Genomic DNA, 17,203 nt, shown 5'->3' on the forward strand with positions numbered 1-17,203 from the left:
GTGATGGGTCGTCCTTCAGGATAGGTTGTAGATCCTTGATGATGCACTGGAGAGGTTTTAGTTGGGGGCTGAAGGTGACGGCTAGTGGCGTTCTGTTACTTTCTTTGTTGGGCCTGTCCTGTAGTAGGTGACTTCTGGGTACTCTTCTGGCTCTGTCAATCTGTTTCTTCACTTCAGCAGGTGGGTATTGTAGTTGTAAGAACATTTGATAGAGACGTTGTAGGTGTTTGTCTCTGTCTGAGGGGTTGGAGCAAATGTGGTTGTATCTTAGAGCTTGGCTGTAGACAATGGATCGTGTGGTGTGGTCTGGATGAAAGCTGGAGGCATGTAGGTAAGTACAGCGGTCAGTAGGTTTCCGGTATAGGGTGGTATTTATGTGACCATCGCTTATTAGCACTGTCCAGGAAGCGGATCTCTTGTGTGGACTGGTCCAGGCTGAGGTTGATGTTGAGATGGAAATTGTTGAAATCATAGTGGAATTCCTCAAGGGCTTCTTTTCCATGGGTCCAGATGATGAAGATGTCATCAATGTAGCGCAAGTAGAGTAGGGGCATTAGAGGACGAGAGCTGAGGAAGCGTTGTTCTAAGTCAGCCATAAAAATGTTGGCATACTGTGGGGCCATGCGGGTACGCATAGCAGTGCCGCAGATTTGAAGGTGTACATTGTCCCCAAATGTGAAATAGTTATGGGTGAGGACAAAGTCACAAAGTTCAGCCACCAGGTTTGCTGTGACATTATTGGGGATACTGTTCCTGACGGCTTGTAGTCCATCTTTGTGTGCAATGTTGGTGTAGAGGGCTTCTACATCCATAGTGGCCTACTGTTACTCACGCCTTCTTGTCAGCTGTTGGAAATGGGCCATCCTGATTATTACTACAAAAAGGTTTTTTTCTCCTGCTGGTAATAGCTCACCTTAATTGATCACTCTTGTTATAGTTTGTATGGCAACACCCATTTTTTCATGTTCTGTGTGTGTGTGTGTGTGTGTGTGTATATATATATATATATATATGTCTGTGTGTGTGTATGTGTATATATATATATCTTCCTACTGTATTTTCCATTGCATGCATCTGATGAAGTGGGTTTTAGCCATGAAAGCTTATGCTCTAATCAATTTGCTAGTCTCTAAGGTGCCACAAGTACTCCTCGTTTTTTTTGTAAAGGGCCAGGTTCTCTACTGCCCTGTGCCTTGTGTAAAGGGTGGGAGGAAAGGCCAGGAAATTGGAAAGACAGAGGCCAGAATGCTAAGGTAAAGGGCAGCATGGCTGAGAGATCTTTACAGATGCAGGAAAGCATGGTGTGCAGATTTACCACAGCAAGAGAAGAGAAGGTGTTTCTTCCTGTGCTAGGAGCTAAACTGATCTAAAGATTTGATAGTAGGAAAAAAAATAAGCAGAGCATAACAAAAGACACAAAATGAAGGTAAAACCTCAACAGCAGAAGGTTATCAAGATGGAAAGTCTATTGATGGAAAATCAAATGGGGCAAATGTTGTACAGTTAGTAGCAATTTACCGCCAGACTGCAAGAGATCCCGGAAGGCCAGTCTGCTCTGAGGAGATTTCAGCAATGCCAGGAAGTGCTGCTGGAGTTCACACTGTGTCTGTGTTTTCATTACTACATGCCCTTGCTTACAGGATAACTGTAGTGTCCCCACAGGTATGGCTGAAAGGGCAATTGCATTCTAAGGGTCTGATCCGGTTTCCATTGAATTAGATAGAACCAGATCCTTGCCCCAAGCTAAATCCCCTTAATGCTGCTCTAAAGGGACAGCTGGGGATTCCTCTAATGTAAAGGAAGCCTCTGGTGGTGTAAAGTCAGTCTACCTGGCTTAGTTTCACCACACACACACACACACCCCCGTCCTACACCCTCCGCAAAGGTGGTATATTGGGTATTGGGGCATGGCCTGAATGCTGCTGCTCTTAAGCTCTGCCAGGGGCTGAACCGGCCTCCAGTTGCTCCCAAGACTGGGTGAGCAGAAAGGGGTCCTACTGCCACCTCTGCTCTCCCTACCTCAGCTCACCTGAGAATGCAGCCCTTTGTGTGGGTGCAGAATCGGGCCCCTCTTCTCAGGCTCTGCTTTTAGATCATTTGATCTGAAATGTCCCTCCGTGGTGAGTTCAAGGATGGCTTATTTGGGGGAGTCTGAAGGAGTCCATCCCTTTCCCCCCATTATCTGAAAATACAAAAAAAATCTCCAGTGTTTTTCCACACGAACAGGCTTGTCCGGGTGCTGTTTTGCATTCAGATAATACATGGGCGATTTTACACCCACAAAACAATTGAAACAACAACAACAATTGAAAACAATTATGAGCCAAATCAGCTGGGAGGAAGAATTTAATCAGAAAAATGTGAATGATAACTGGGAATCATTTAAGAATACCTTATTAGATGTCCAGAAAACCACAACTGAAGAAGAAGGCTATACTTGTAAAAAAACCCAAAAAACAAAAAAACCCAAACTGGTTTATAGGGGAAGTAAAGGTAACTATAAAAAAATAAAATATATAACAAATAGAAGAAAGGGTAATTTGGTACTAATGAATATAAATAAGTAGATGGGAACTGTAGAAATGTGATAAGGAAAGCCAAGGGACACCAGGAGACATCTATGGCCAACAGAGTTAAGGACAATAAGGAGGGGTTTTAAAAAATATATTAGGAATAAAAGGAATGCTGACAATTATACTGGTCCGTTACTAGGTGGAAAGGGCAGAATTATCAATAATAATGCTGAAAAGACCTAAGTGTTCAATAAATATTTCTGTTATGTATTGGTTGAAAAGCAGATGATATAATCTCATCATATTGTGATAACATTCTTTTTCTATTCCATTAGTATCTCTGGAGAACATTAAACAGAAGCTACTAAAGTAAGACATTTTTAAAAACATCAGGTTCAGATAACCTGCATCCAAGAGTCTTAAAAGAACTGGCTGATGAGCTTGCTAGACTGTTAATGCTGATTTTCAATAAGTCTTGGAACACTGGGGAAGTTTTTTGAAAGAAAACTAATGTTGGCCCAATTTTTAAAAAGGATAAATGGGATGACCTGGGTAATTATAGATCCCTCAGCCTGACATCGATCCTGGGCAAGATAATGAAGCAGCTGATATGGGACTCAATAAAGGCTTAAAGAAAGATAATGTAATTAATGCAAATTAAGATAGGTATATGGAAAACAGATCCAGTCAAACTAACTTGATTTTTTTTCTGAGATTGCAAGTGTGCTTGATAAAGGTAATAGTGTTGATGTAATATACTTAGACTTCTCTAAGGCATTTGACTTGGTACTGCACAACATTTTGATTAAAAAAAAAAACTAGAACCATGTAAAGTTAACATGGCACATATTAAATGTTTTACAAACTGCTTCATAATGTAACTATAAACAGGGAGTCACTATCAAACAGTGTATTTCCAGACGAGTCCCGCAGGGATCAGTTCTTGGGCCTATGCTATTTAACAATTTTATCAATAACCTGGAAGAAAAGATACAATCATCACGGATAAAGTGTGCAAATGACATAAAAATTGGGAGAGTGGTAAACAATGAACAGGACAGGTCGCTGAGTCAGAGCAATGTGGATTGCATGGTAAATTGGGTGCAAGCAAACCGGGTGTAATATATGGCTAAAAGTAAATATATACATCTGGGAACAAAGAATCTAGGCCATACCTACAGGATGGGGAACTGCATCCTGGGAAGCAGTGACTCTGAAAAAGATTTGGGGGTCATGGTGGATAATCAGCTGAACGTGAGTTCCTAGTGTGATGTTGTGACCAAAAGAGCTGGTGCGATCCTGGGATATATAAACAGGGGAATTTTGAATAAGAATGGAGAGGTTATTTTACCTCTTTATTTGGCACTGGTGTGACTGCTGCTGGAATCCTGTGTCCAGTTTTGGTCCCCACAATACAAGAAGGATGTTGATAAATTGGTGGAGAGGGTTCATAGAAGAATCATGAGACTGAATAGAGGACTAGAGAACATGCCTTGTAAGGATAAACTGAAGGAGCTCAATCTATTTAACTTAACAAAGAAAAGGTTAAGGGGTGACTTGATTACAGTCTGTAAGTAGCTACACAGGGAACAAATATTTAACAATGGGCTCTTCAATCTAGCAGAGAAAAGTACATGATCTAATGGCTGGAAGTTGGAGCTAGACAAATTCAGAGTGGAAATAAGGTGTATATTTTTAACAATGGAGTAATTAACCATTGGAACATTTGGCAAAGTGTCATGGTGGATTGTCCATTACGGACAATTTTAAAATCAAGATTGGATGTCTTTCTAAAAGATCTGCTCTAGGAATTATTTTGAGGAAGTCCTATGGCCTGTGTTTTACAGGAGGTCAGACTAGATGATCACAATGGTTCCTTCTGGCTTTGGAATCTATGAAAGTCAGGACGTTCCAAGTTATGCTTCCCACAGCACTCAGAACTTGGCCATATTTCACTTCTATTAAGGTATAAATGTCAATTCAAAGGGTTTGGTCCTGCAGACCCTTAGTCACTTTGAGAGGGTGATGCAGCCACTAGATGCCATTTGCACTATTCTGGGACCACTGGAGTCATGTGAATGCAAATTACATTTCTGCCCACAGCTACTCTCTCTTGCCTACTTGCAAGGCAGCACTTAAGTGGCAGGGAGGCCATCACACATGGCTGTGTGAGGAGATGCACAATTGGATGCCATGCTAATAAAACAAAACAAGTAATGGTGTCACTTTATATGCTTAATCTTCTATTACAGGGACTGTGCAGTGAAATGGCTACAGGTAGCACGTGACTAGTTGATACAACTGCCTATAACTCAGGGCCGGGCTGCGCCGTTGTAGTGCTTTAGTGAAGACGCAAATATGCAAATGGAAGAGCTTCTCCCATTGGTGTAGTTAATCCACCTCCGTGAGAGGCAGTAGCTACGTCAATAGAAGAAGCCCTCCTGTCGACATAGTGGTGTCTGCACTGGATGGATTTTTCATACCCCTGAGCTACATAGTTATATCGATGTAAGTTTATAGTGTAGACCTGGCCTAGGAGAGTTATGTAAATATGTGACAGGGCAACTTCCTGCAATATCTATGGGAGACTATCTTGTATTAAGTGTAAGAATGGTTTATGTATCATTGTAGGCCAGGGATTGTATGTGCTTCCCAGGGAGAGAGCTACCACAGCTCCTCCAGGAAGTAAAAACAGTAGGAGATGGTTAAGGCAAATCACTTGGGTTATAACATCTTGAGTGAGGTACTGCCTGTGACACTGCACCACATATTCTTCACAGTGCTATTATTATGATATGATTATGACATAATTATGATGTAGTTTATGCAAGATAAGTCACGTGAGATGTCATTAGAAAAGTTATGATTTGCTGAATATGATTATTCTATTTGTATGCATGTATCACGTTTGTACCTGAAGTTATGAATATTGACTATGTATCTGTATTTCAAATTTAGTTACGCCTGGGTAGCACCCACTAGACAAGATGCTTTCAGTCTAGATAGTGGGTGGGGAAGGGCCTAGTCAGGGCAATGAGCCATTAGGAAAAAAGAATAGGCCTTAGGAGAAGCTTATTTCCCACCGAGTGAGCCTTATTATGAAAGCTACAGACAGCCTCCGAGTAATGGCTGCTATGACTCGACAAGGACATGTGATGAGACCACATGTCTCTCGATTCCATCTTGGGATGTCAGTATTTTTCCACAGACTGGTCTGGGAACCAAGCTGTGTGAACAAAGGGTTCCCGCCATGTGCAAAGGCTATATAAGGCAGGGAGTGACATCATCTGGTGTTCTTCACTCCCCCCACAAGAAGGTTCCTGGAAACACCTGAGGAACAAAGACTGAACTGGGGGAAGTGCTAGACCCAGGCTAATGGGATTCCTAGCCTGTGAATGAATTATTCCTAGCCTGTGAATGAACCTAGGGATTACAAGCTGTAAAGAAAGTGCAGCTTGCCACTTAAAAATCTGCAGCCTGCTTGTATCATCTCTTAGGATGGGTCTGCTATTCACACCCAATCTATGTAGTATATTAAGCTTAGTTTGTGTTTTTTGTTTATTTGCTAGGTAGTCTGCTTTGATCTGTTTGCTATCACTTATAATCACTCACAATCTATCCTTTGTAGTTAATAAACTTGTTTTTGCTTTATCTAAACCTAGTGAGTTGGAGTGTAGTGTGTGGGAGTCATAACTCAGGGGCAAAGGCTGTTGCGTATTCCTCTCCACATTGAGGGAGGGGGCGAATTTTATGAGCTTACGCTGTATAGTTCTCTGTGCGGTGCTAGATGGTATAATTTTGGGTTTATACTCCAGAGGGGGGGTATGCCTGAGGAGCTGGGAGTTGTATTAGCTGTAGCCTTCCTATGCAGCGACTGGTCAGAGAGCCTGCATGTAACTGCAGGTAGGTGCGTCCCTGCCTGTATGTATGCTGGTGAAAGTGCAGGCTGGAGGGCTCTGCAGCTTGTCACAGCAGTACAGTGTGAGAGGGAGCCCAGACTGATGGGTCAGGGGGCTCCGTGGTACCCCAGTCCCAGACTGTACCCCAGGGATGACAACCCATCACAGCGCCTCCTGGGAAGGCTCGCATGTTCTGGTTCAAACTGGACTCTTCAGAGACCAAGGTCTTTTAAGCCCATGCTTAAACTGACTCAGGGCCTTCAATCTGGTTCCTGATTTTAAAGACTGATGTGAACGTGTAAGAACAGGGAAAACCCACTTGTAGGGTTTGAAGGACTGACACCTACCAGAATCCCATGTTGGAGTTGGGGGTGACCTCTGGTAAGCTGTCTAATATGCGTATAGGTTCTTTTATTGTCTTTATATACTTTTTCTGTAATGCTTTTACCTTAGGAATAAATGTGTTTGCTTAGGAGCAGCTGTGTGGTAACTTGTAACTGCTGGCAATACACTGCTGTAGCCTGTGGAGAGAAAGCAAAGCACAGGCACTCGCTTGCTGGACGTATCACAATGCAGATCAGGGAGCTGTGCAGCCTTAAAAACCCTGGTTGGGAAGGAGTGAGATGCAGGTCTTCCCTCAGGAGAGGTGATGTCTGAGAGCTGGAAACCTTTAAGTGGGTGACCATGGCGGAGGAACACTGGGGCAGTTACTCTGGAACTGTGACGCATGATACTGGGCTGAACATGTCTTTTAAAAAGTCAAGGATACTTGCACAACTAAAATGACCTCTTAGAGCTTGGTGTGTAACTTAACTGGGCTTCACTGTCATTTAAAAATCTATGGCCCTCCTTCCGCAACTGCTGCATGTGATCAGTACGCCCCTTGAAGCCAGTGATAGCTGCTTCCATGCAGCAGATGTTGAGTCAGATCCACTGATGTTAAGAGAGAGAGGAAATTGACAGGTGAGAATTTAAGCTCTAGAAGAGAGGCAGGGTAGTGGTATGCATGTTAATATTATGCATATTATTGTGGATCTGGACATTCTAGAGTCTAGAGCTGGATGAATACCACCCCCCTCACTGAACCAGCCATAGTAGGATTTAGCCATGAGAGTTTTAGTATGAAGGCAAAGAACAGATTGTCTCTGGCCCTTACACAGGTGGGCAGGGGGAGGAAGCAGAGTGGGTGCAAGATCTACAGACAACAGCACTCTGGGGAGTGTAGGGATGGCTTTCTTGGCCCAAATGATCATAAAGAGGAGGAGGCAGACCTATGTCCCCTCTTTTCTCCATTACCATCCTATAGACTTGGCCAGGAACATTGGGGGAAGTAGGCTGCAACATCCCAGCCAGTGCGCCCCCAGTGGGGGTGATGTCATTCTGCACCGCTCCACCCCCAATGTGGGTCAGTGGCTAAATCCCACAGTATGGCCCCAAATGGGGCACTTCAAATCAATCCTATCCAATCCAAATACAGTCTTGGGACGACTGGGAAAAGGGGTATGTGATTTTTAGCTCAAATCTGGGAATGCCCCAAAATATATACTATTCTTTTCCCCTGTCCACTTCCAACCGCCAATATGATTATGCCTTCAGAGAGAGGCATGGGCTAGTCAGGGTTTGAACATGGACCTAGGAATCAGGGTCTCCAGAGTGCTAGTTATGGCTTTGACAATGATGCCCTGTGTGATCGTGGGAACTCACTCCCCCTTCCTGCCTCAGTTTTCTAGCTGTAAAAGGGAGAAGATAACATCCCCCACCTTGTAACAATGGTAAAGCACTCACCATGTGAAAAGTGCTAGATATATATTTGCTAAATTATATTAACTTTCTTCCTTGCCTTAATATACTGTTGCAACTAATGCTCTGTGTGTGTGTGTGTGTGTGTGTATCTGTATTTCAGAAAAGGTTCCATTATTGTTTTCATAATGGCTCCATTATTATCAATGCAAAGTCACCTGACATAAAACAAGAGAAAAGTTCCACCCGTTTCCATTAGAAATCACGTCATTGCCAAAACCAGACAGGAAATACAAAATGTACTTATGATGTCCCACTGTGCTGGAGTTCTCTCATTGCAAGGAGGTCCTATTAGCCTTCTCATCCCCTGCGGCTAGGAACAATTCTCAACTCTCACAAAGGAGAATTCGTTCAAACAGCCATTGAGGCATGCTTCTGTATATTACTCTTTTCTACTGGTATAGGCTTTGTCTATTTCCCCCCTCTCCGAACCCCCATTACACCAGCCCCGTGGACGGCATAATCTTGTTTTTTCTAATATTGTTCAGGAGCTGTAGCATGTGCTGCCTGTTTATTTTATATTATACTAGAAATAGATTTGAGAAGAGAACAACAACAACAAAACCCCCAGGCAAATGAAACCTCTGCACCTGTCCTTTCCAAATTTAAAGTCAAACATGGCCATGTGAGAGCATCAGTACCTAGTGTTACCGTGTTTGGTGTTATTTTCAAGTGAGCGCTAAGATGAGCAGGTGTTATGCGCCCAAGTCACTCACTAAGAGTATGTCTATGTTGCATTTAAAACCCTATGGCTGGGCCAAGCCGGCTGAACTTGCACTTGCGGGGTTCATGCTAAGGGGCTGTGTAATTGCAGCGTACACATTCGTGCTTGGGCTCTAGGACCCTGCGAGGTGGGATCCAACAGCCCCTTAGCCTGAGCCCCACAAGCCCGAGTCAGGTGGCACAGGCCACACTGGTGTCTAATTGCAGTGTAGACATACCCAAGAGGCTCTGGAATTTTCCAGCTGTGGGGGATAGCTCAGTGGTTTGAACACTGGCCTGCTAAACCCAGGGTTGTGAGTTCAATCCTTGAGGGGGCCATTTAGGGATCTGGGGCAAAAATTGGGGATTGGTCCTGCTTTGAGCAGGGGGTTGGACTAGATGACCTCCTGAGGTCCCTTTCAACCCTGATATTCTATGATTCTATGACTGGAATGAAGCAATGTTAAAGTACAAAAGGCGGTCACCCATGTTATGCTGCTTGCACACAATGGAGGGAGCACCAGTGAACAAAAGTACAAAGTGAAAGTCATGTTTCATAGATCAGTATAAATTCACAGGAATCAGTCTCCACCCAATGCACATGCCAGTAACTCTTGTTAACGCTGGGCCCAATCCTGCAGCCTCTACTCAGGCAAAATGCCCACTGACTTCACTGATCCCACTGGCTTTTGCAAGGACTGCAGGATTTAGTCCAATGCACTACGAGCATTTTCCTTCAGGACATGTACATTTTTAACATTAGTAGGACACCTCTAGAGAGGCAGCGGCTAATGCTCCGGTATTTGGTTGCACTCCACTTTTCCACTCAAAGTATCTACTAGTGGAGAATGACTACATAATCATCGAAGGCCAATTCCTAGTCTGGCTGAAGTCAATGAGAGTTTGCTACTGAGTGAAATGGGCTCAGGTGTTGTCCCTGTAGAATAACCAGGTGGTGGGCAGTGATGATCTAACTACAGTCTTCAGGGAAATTTTTTTAAATCACAGGGCTTTAGTGGTGCAGCTCCCAATGACCTCCATGAGAGGCAGGCTGCAACTGCTAAATCCCCACACAAAGCTTTATAGAATAGCTTCACAATGGGATCAACTGCAAAAGTAAGCTCTACATTAAATGCACAAAGGCCAAAAATAGCTTGTTTTGAAAGCTCTTTGCTGCGGTGTTAACATGGTCCCTTGACAGGTCTTGCAAATACAAGCATTCTGCACTCCATGCAACAACTTGCAGACAAAGGTACATTTTACAGAGTTCCTTTCCTCTTCTCCCATCCCAAACTCTGTTACTTTCTTCCTTCTCCCTCTGGCCTTTCTCCTTCTCCTCCTCTGTACTTGCTGTTTTGATGAGATTGTTTTCCCTTGTAACTACTTCCTATCACCTCAAGAGCATTGAGTGGAGTTGCTGGCACTAAAAAAAGCATATGTCCTTGGCAACATATGGTGCCCCCATTGTGATGCTTCCAGTAACTGCTTTTTTTCTAATCAAGTGCTCGAAATGCCCATGGAAGTCTTTACAATTTTATGTTCTGCAGCAGCATGCAGTATCAGCGTTTGAATCTTGTATTTTTGTAGCACTTCGTTCTTGCACGGGTAAGTAATCTCCACACCCCAGCCATACTTCCTGCCGTGGAAAGCTTATTTCCTCTTTTGTTACACACACTTAACTCAGCGGAAGGGTGGTGGTGCTTTCAGAGCAACGGCTCCATCTCTGATGTGCTTCAGAAAGATTTTCTGAAGTGCTTGCCCTGGTTTACAGGAGGTGAAGGAAAGTCACTGCTGCTTGAAAATCAGGAAAGGGATCTTTCATGTCAATAAGCAGAACCTTTTTGTCATTTTCCTATGCATGGTTTTGAAAAATAAATGGGGTAAAAAACAAATCCTGCCTTTCAAGTGTGTGGGGGGAGGTGGAATTTACAAGGGGTAGTTAGCCCTCTGCAGAGGTGGGGCAAGAGGGTTTGGTCTGCTCATGTGCTGAGGGTACCCTGTTGCTAGGGCCCTACCAAATTCACGGTCCATTTTGGTCAATTTCACAATCATAGGATTTTAAAAATCATAAATTTCACTGTTTCAGATATTTAAATCTGAAATTTCACGGTGGTGTAACCGTGGGGGGTCCCAACCCAAAACAGTGTCACGGGGGGCAGGAGCGCAAGGCTATTGCAGGGTGGTCATGGTATTGCCACCCTTATTTCTGTGCTGCTGCCTTCAGAGCTGGGTGGCCTGAAGGCAGCTGCTTGTCAGGTGCCCAGCTCTGAAGGCTGTGTCCCTGCCAGCAGCAGTGCAGAAGCAAGGGTGGCAATGCCATACCATGCCGCCCTCACTTCTGCGCTGCTGCTAGTGGGAATGCTGCCTTCAGAGCGGGGCTCTCAGCCAGCAGTTGCTGCTCTCCAGCTGCCCAGCTCTGTGAAATCTGCTCTTCCCTACAATAGCCAGATTTCATGGGGGAGATCAGATTTCACGGTCCATGATGCATTTTTCACAGCAGTGAATTTGGTAGGGCCCTACCTATGGTGGGTCAACATCCACTGCTTGCATAGAAGGGGGGAATGCTGTCTCCTTGGTACCATTCCGAGCCACGAGCTTCATAGAAGCCCTTCTGCATTATCTCCATCTGGAAGGGGGCGGATGATGTTTTAGAGACAGGACGAGAGCTAGCGGTTAGTGGAGCAGGGAAAGCTGCTGTGCTCCATGGCAGTCTCCTCCTCAGCCCATGAGTGGGTATCCGAGCAGGTGTCCTAGCCGGAGCTGATACTGGCAGCATTAACCCATGCAGGTTCCCTTTCCTGTCTGCTGCCCGGGGACTCCGGTGCCTGTATTAGGATGCAAGCAGAGAGATCGCTCTGCACCTGAAAGCTGTACAACCCCCTACCCCTCCGTGTAGAGACCAGCAGAAAAGTGCTGATACTGGGATAGCTTATTCCCGTTTGGGAAGGGGACTAAACTCTACCCATGTAAGGCACCTTTGTACCAGTATAGCTGCATCCACGCTGGGGCTTGTACCAGTCTAACTAGATCAGTAAAAAATCCCCCCTTCGCCCAACTGAAATAGTGAGACTGATACAACTTCCTCGTGTCGGCCAGCCTTTATGCTCCTTTACCCTAAGGCCCCTTTACGCTGCTCCATGAGAGTAAAGAGCCAATGAGTGAGTGTAACTGTAATTTATGCCCATTTTAAGGCTACTTCATGTTTCCAGAAGAGTGTAAAGGGACTTGCGGATACCTGAGAATCAATCCCACAGTGTAGGCAACTACCATGAGTGGTCAGAAGGCAGTTAACAAAACTGCAACAAAATTCAAAAAGTTACACCGGCAGGTACCGGTTGTCTTCAAGCTGTGCCTCCTTCACAATTATGCAACTCTCCCAGCATCAGCTGAGAGACAATTATTTGCCCCATCACTGCCCACTGTTTTAATGCTAGAGCAAGGAGTCCATATAGCACAGCACAAATTGTTTGGTGAATTCTTGATGAGCAAATAAAGTGGAATTGAAAGTTCTGACTCTGCTAAAGCAAGTGACACCCAAATAACTTTCGCCTTCTTACCTGCAGATTCCACCAAGAACGGACTAGGGACATCGCAGTTTCTGCGTGTTGCAGAGAAAACGACTGTCAGCCCAAGTTCAACACAAGCAATAGTACAGCTATGAAACAATTACTGCCAGAACATAATGTTCCAATACATACAGTGAGTACAATACACGTTGCTGAGGTCTATAGACATGATAAGGATATTTATAAGAAACCCATCTCTCGTATACCTGGATAGTCAATGTCAGAAATAAGTAATTTGCTGTGTTGGACCAAAATGAAATATGGTTAGAAATATGTGCCTTAAAGACTGCGTAGAAAACTACTTAATTATTCTTATGAATCTGAAAATTTTATACATCAAGATTATTTTAAAATGCTTCCAGATTTAACTTAAATACAGTAATGAATGTTGATGCTTACAATAAATAGCGATTCTCTGCAAAGTGCTAAATATCATGGCAAGAATATAATATTCTCCTGTACATACTATAGAGAGAAATGGTAACCGTTTGTATATTTGCTTCATGTAAAGTCTCTGACAACAACTACACATTCATATCACTGCAAACTTCTTTTAACTTGCGTTCTTTTTGTAAACATGCCAGAAAAAAAACATATTTTTGCACACTAGTCTGAGAATTACAATAAAGATTTCTTTTTAATGAAAAAGCATTGTGATTTTATTTGAGAATGGCATTACTAGGTAACTCATCCATTCTAGGTATATACAGGGCCTCATTGTTCATATTAGAATATATGTTTTCTTGTTTTTCCAGTTTGGATCACTAAGGAACTGCTCTGGCTCTTATTCCATAGTTACAAGATAGTTGTTCTCCACGTTCAAATAGAGTTCTTATTTGTTCTCTCATCAGAAAAATAACAGGAACTGTTGCCACTTTCCAGCCCTTATAAAATATGATTGTAAGGCGAGCCTGACAATAGCCTTAATTGTGTGACCTCATTATGATGAATTCAGATGTTTCACTATGTCCTTTTTTCCCCCCACCAAATTTTGAAAAACTTTTAGTTATTTTCATCAGCTCAGATTGTTGGAGTTTGCCAAAGAGTCCAGAAAAACCCTACTTCATTTTGGCCCCAATTCAGAAAAGCACTTAAGCATGTGCTTAACTTTAAACACACGCTTAAGTCCCACTGAACGATGTTAAGCACGTGCTTATGTGCTCTGTTGCATCGAGCCTTTTGGCGGGCATGATGACTCTAGGAATTCTGCAGCCGAGTGGGCGTGGGGCATGCCCGTTTGTGGTCTGATCAGTGCTCTCTGAGTATTGCACAGCACACTCCATTCCCATTGACTTTATTGGGAGAGACAAACACTCAATCTCCTGCAGGAAGTTCTGAGCACCTAGTTGGATCTGGCCCTTGCCACTTCACTCATAATGCTCCTCCAGCTCTCAGCTGTTTTGTTATAGTGCTAGTGGGTAAGAGGCCCAAAAGTGCCAAAGTCCCTGAGACAAAGTGGGAATTTTCTTTGTTTTGTATGAATACTGTGTGTGCCTCAATTTCCCCTATGCACAGTTAACAAGGTGGCAGGAAAAGGTGGTTTATTCTTTGTAGTGATCCAGGTGTGACTGACAACTGGCTGTCTAGCGTCCCATGCCCATGACAAACCCAGAGGACAATGGCTCGGACATTTGGTGCCTAGCAACTAATGACCCAGAACTGCCGATGCCCTTTCCAAGAAGCTAGCCAGTTTTGGCCAGCGGGAGAACAAAGAACTGAGGTGGATGGCCAGGTGACCTGTTCTGCCTGGGAATCAGAACCAAGGATGGAGGAGGGGCCCTTGGGTTAATGGTTAGTGTGGGCTGCTGGAGAGTCATTCCAGTCTGAAGAGGTCGGGAGTGCATTGCTCCCTTTGCATGTGCGAGTCTTCCTCAGGGGTCCAAGTCGAGTGGACTCACTAAGGGGAACTCATGGAGTCAGCCGAAGTGCTGAAGGCTCCAAAGTTCAGACCCAGGAGGTGGTGAAGCCAATGGGCTTACCCCAGTGAGTGTGTGAGAGCACTGGACCTGTAGATCTGTTACAGTCCCATTTTCAAAAGTGAATGAAGCTCTTAGGGCCAGATTTTAAAGGTATATAGGTGTTTAACTCCCATTGAAATGCTCACCTAAATACCTTTGGGATCTGGGCCTTAGGTTCTTAAGTCACTTAAGTATTTTAGAAAATGTTACTGAGTGTGTAATTTCTGGGAATACAACAAAAGATTTATTGATGAGTTTGAGTTTTGTATGAATGTACACAGCTTCCTTTTGTTGGCCTTCCAAGTTAGAATAGTGCAAGGTTTTCCCCCCTTCAGCCCTCCATCCTGGAGTCATGGACTGTAAGCTGTAAGGTTCTCCTTAACCTCTGAGGATAGGACAAGAAGCAATGGGCATAAATTGCAGCAAGGGAGGTTTAGTTGGACATTAGGAAAAACTTCCTAACTGTCAGGGTAGTTAAGCACTGGAATAAATTGCCTAGGGAGGTTGTGGAATCTCCATCATTGGAGATTTTGAAGAGCAGGTTAGACAAACAACTGTCAGGCGTGGTCTAGATAATACTTAGTCCTGCCATGAGCTTAGGGGACTGGACTCGATGACCTCTTGAGGTCCCTTCTAGTCCTACAATTCTATTAATGGGCCAGGCCAGCAGAGGTTGTTTCACTGGGCTGTAATGTTTATGGGCAGATTCCTGCTACCCTCATTACATCCAATTTCCTGTTCATTTTAATGGGAATCTGCACTGCGTAGGGATTTCAGGATTTAGCTCACTGTAGTTTTAACTTTACCATGTGACTTTCAAATGCTTTAAGATGATTTAGAGCCAACCAGGGGAAAACCACATTCACTTGTTTGTGACACCAATGCACAGCACAAGAAGGGAGCTCAATCACTAGGTTTGACAAACCAGGCCAGTCTGAGTAATGTTTGCTACAGAAAGAAAAAACCCTGGAGGTTAAGGCCATTGATAGCCATGAAAGACAACAGAGAAGCCAGGTAGATTTACTATCTCAGTGCTGAAGCATTTGATTACTATCATTTGTTTAAGCAATCTACCTCAATAGGCAACAACTGTTATAACAAGACAAAGGAACAACACCCATAGCGTTTTATGGGGATTGTGGTTCTGTTATCCCTGGGAATGTGTTTAGTTTATGATAATGATGCCCCCTGGAGTGGGCTTTATTGCGCATGTAAAAATTATTTATCATCAGAAGGAAAAGGAGTGTTCTGCAGGAAGAAGATGAAAGCAGTTGAGAATATTAAGTAGACATTTAAAAAAATCATGTTTATTAAATTAACTCCTTAGAATTTTTATGAGCTAATGAGTTTAAATAGATTCATACTCTCATCTCTGTGCTATAGAACAAATCCCAAGGGGTGTTTCACATTGACTTGTATATTTTTAATGAACTGGCAGCTTATGCTTAAAAAAGCTAAATGTGTCTAACATATAAAAGAACCCCCATGGACGTATACTTATGAATTGTTTAATTGCTGTACATGGTGATAAGATAGGATGATTCTAAATGGCACATGAATACCAGTGCACTTTCTTTCTTGTATTCCTTCACTGAGAATGGTTTAAAACTGCTTGCCTAATGCAAGCCAATGTACTGAGACAGCCCAAGTCACGCTGTTCGATTGCTAAACTTAGGCTGCCTGCAGAAAGCCAAAAGGATCATTTTAAGATCTTCCAATGAATAGCAAGAGGTAGTGTTGTCTAAGCCAGCTGGCATAACTCTTGCCATGGAAATCAAGAAAGCTGGTTCTCTGAGACAAATGGAAGAGAAATAATTTGCTATGCTAGAAACATGAAGGACCTAAACCTGTGAAGTGCTGAGTGCCAGTCAAGAGCGCACAGCCATTTGCGGGATCATGCCCCTAGCGAGTACTTGCCTGTTGCCAAAGGGACAGTCCAGATTCATTGTGGGGGCTAAGACAGCAGTGTTGCCAACTCTTGTGATCTGATTGTGAATTTCACAATATTTGGTAGGTTGTTGGGTTTTTTTGGTGGAGCCAGGTGAACCCAAGAGAATCTTGGTTTTCATTTAAAAATGAAGTGGGTTTTGAGCCCTCATAGTTGCAGAGAAAAAACCTGAAAACAAGAGTCCTAAGGGTTCTAATGCTAGAAAGCAAATAGAAAGAACCCCAAATGTATTTTTTTTAAATCCCATGATTTTCGGAGGGGAGGGAGAGCTGACTGACATTTTTGTACACTTGGGGTTGCCAATCCTATGTGTGTGTTTGAAAAATATACTTGGGGGGGAGACCATTTTTCTCAAGGCAGCCTACACCCAGCTGAAGAAGTGAAGTGTTTAAATAAACCTTAGAGTATTGACGATAGTGCAGGCATTTCCTGCATAGAGCTTTGTAAATGAATGTTTGGAAGCCTGCTGAATGACCTGTTCTGGTGCTCTCTTTTGGAGGAATTAAAAGATACCATTTTCCACTGTGTGCTTTGCCACTCTGAAACAATGAAGAATACTCCCTGTTATGCAGTAGAATAATTAAAAATTCATTTGGGGCATGATGTATCTGAGAGAGAGAGAGGCCTTTGCAGGACACAGAAAAGAGAAAGGGCTGCAAAACCAAGAAAGTGGAAACATACAAGGCATGGCTGAAAATTAAGTAAGAGAAGATAGGCCCGGGAAGTGGGGAGAGACATGTTTACGAAAAACACTGAATATCTGAACAGGGAGAGGAGAGAATGCTTCTGTGCACGAGGCTTTTCATTTTTGCATGAC

General features: G+C 43.5%; 1 protein-coding gene across 3 annotated transcripts in view; it reads left to right on the plus strand.

The window, feature by feature from the left end:
- Positions 1–13,128, plus strand: part of SUSD3 (sushi domain containing 3) — a 51,960-nt gene extending 38,832 nt beyond the window's left edge. For all 3 annotated transcript variants that reach the window (XM_043550419.1, XM_037904928.2, XM_037904929.2), the window contains one exon: positions 12,478–13,128. In XM_043550419.1, coding sequence (XP_043406354.1) covers positions 12,478–12,694 — 217 coding nt within the window. In that variant the 3' untranslated portion in view covers positions 12,695–13,128. The remainder of the gene's footprint in view (positions 1–12,477) is intronic.
- Positions 13,129–17,203: the final 4,075 nt, after the last annotated feature.

Source organism: Chelonia mydas, chromosome 7, assembly GCF_015237465.2.
Source record: "Chelonia mydas isolate rCheMyd1 chromosome 7, rCheMyd1.pri.v2, whole genome shotgun sequence".
Lineage (NCBI taxonomy): Eukaryota > Metazoa > Chordata > Testudines > Cheloniidae > Chelonia > Chelonia mydas.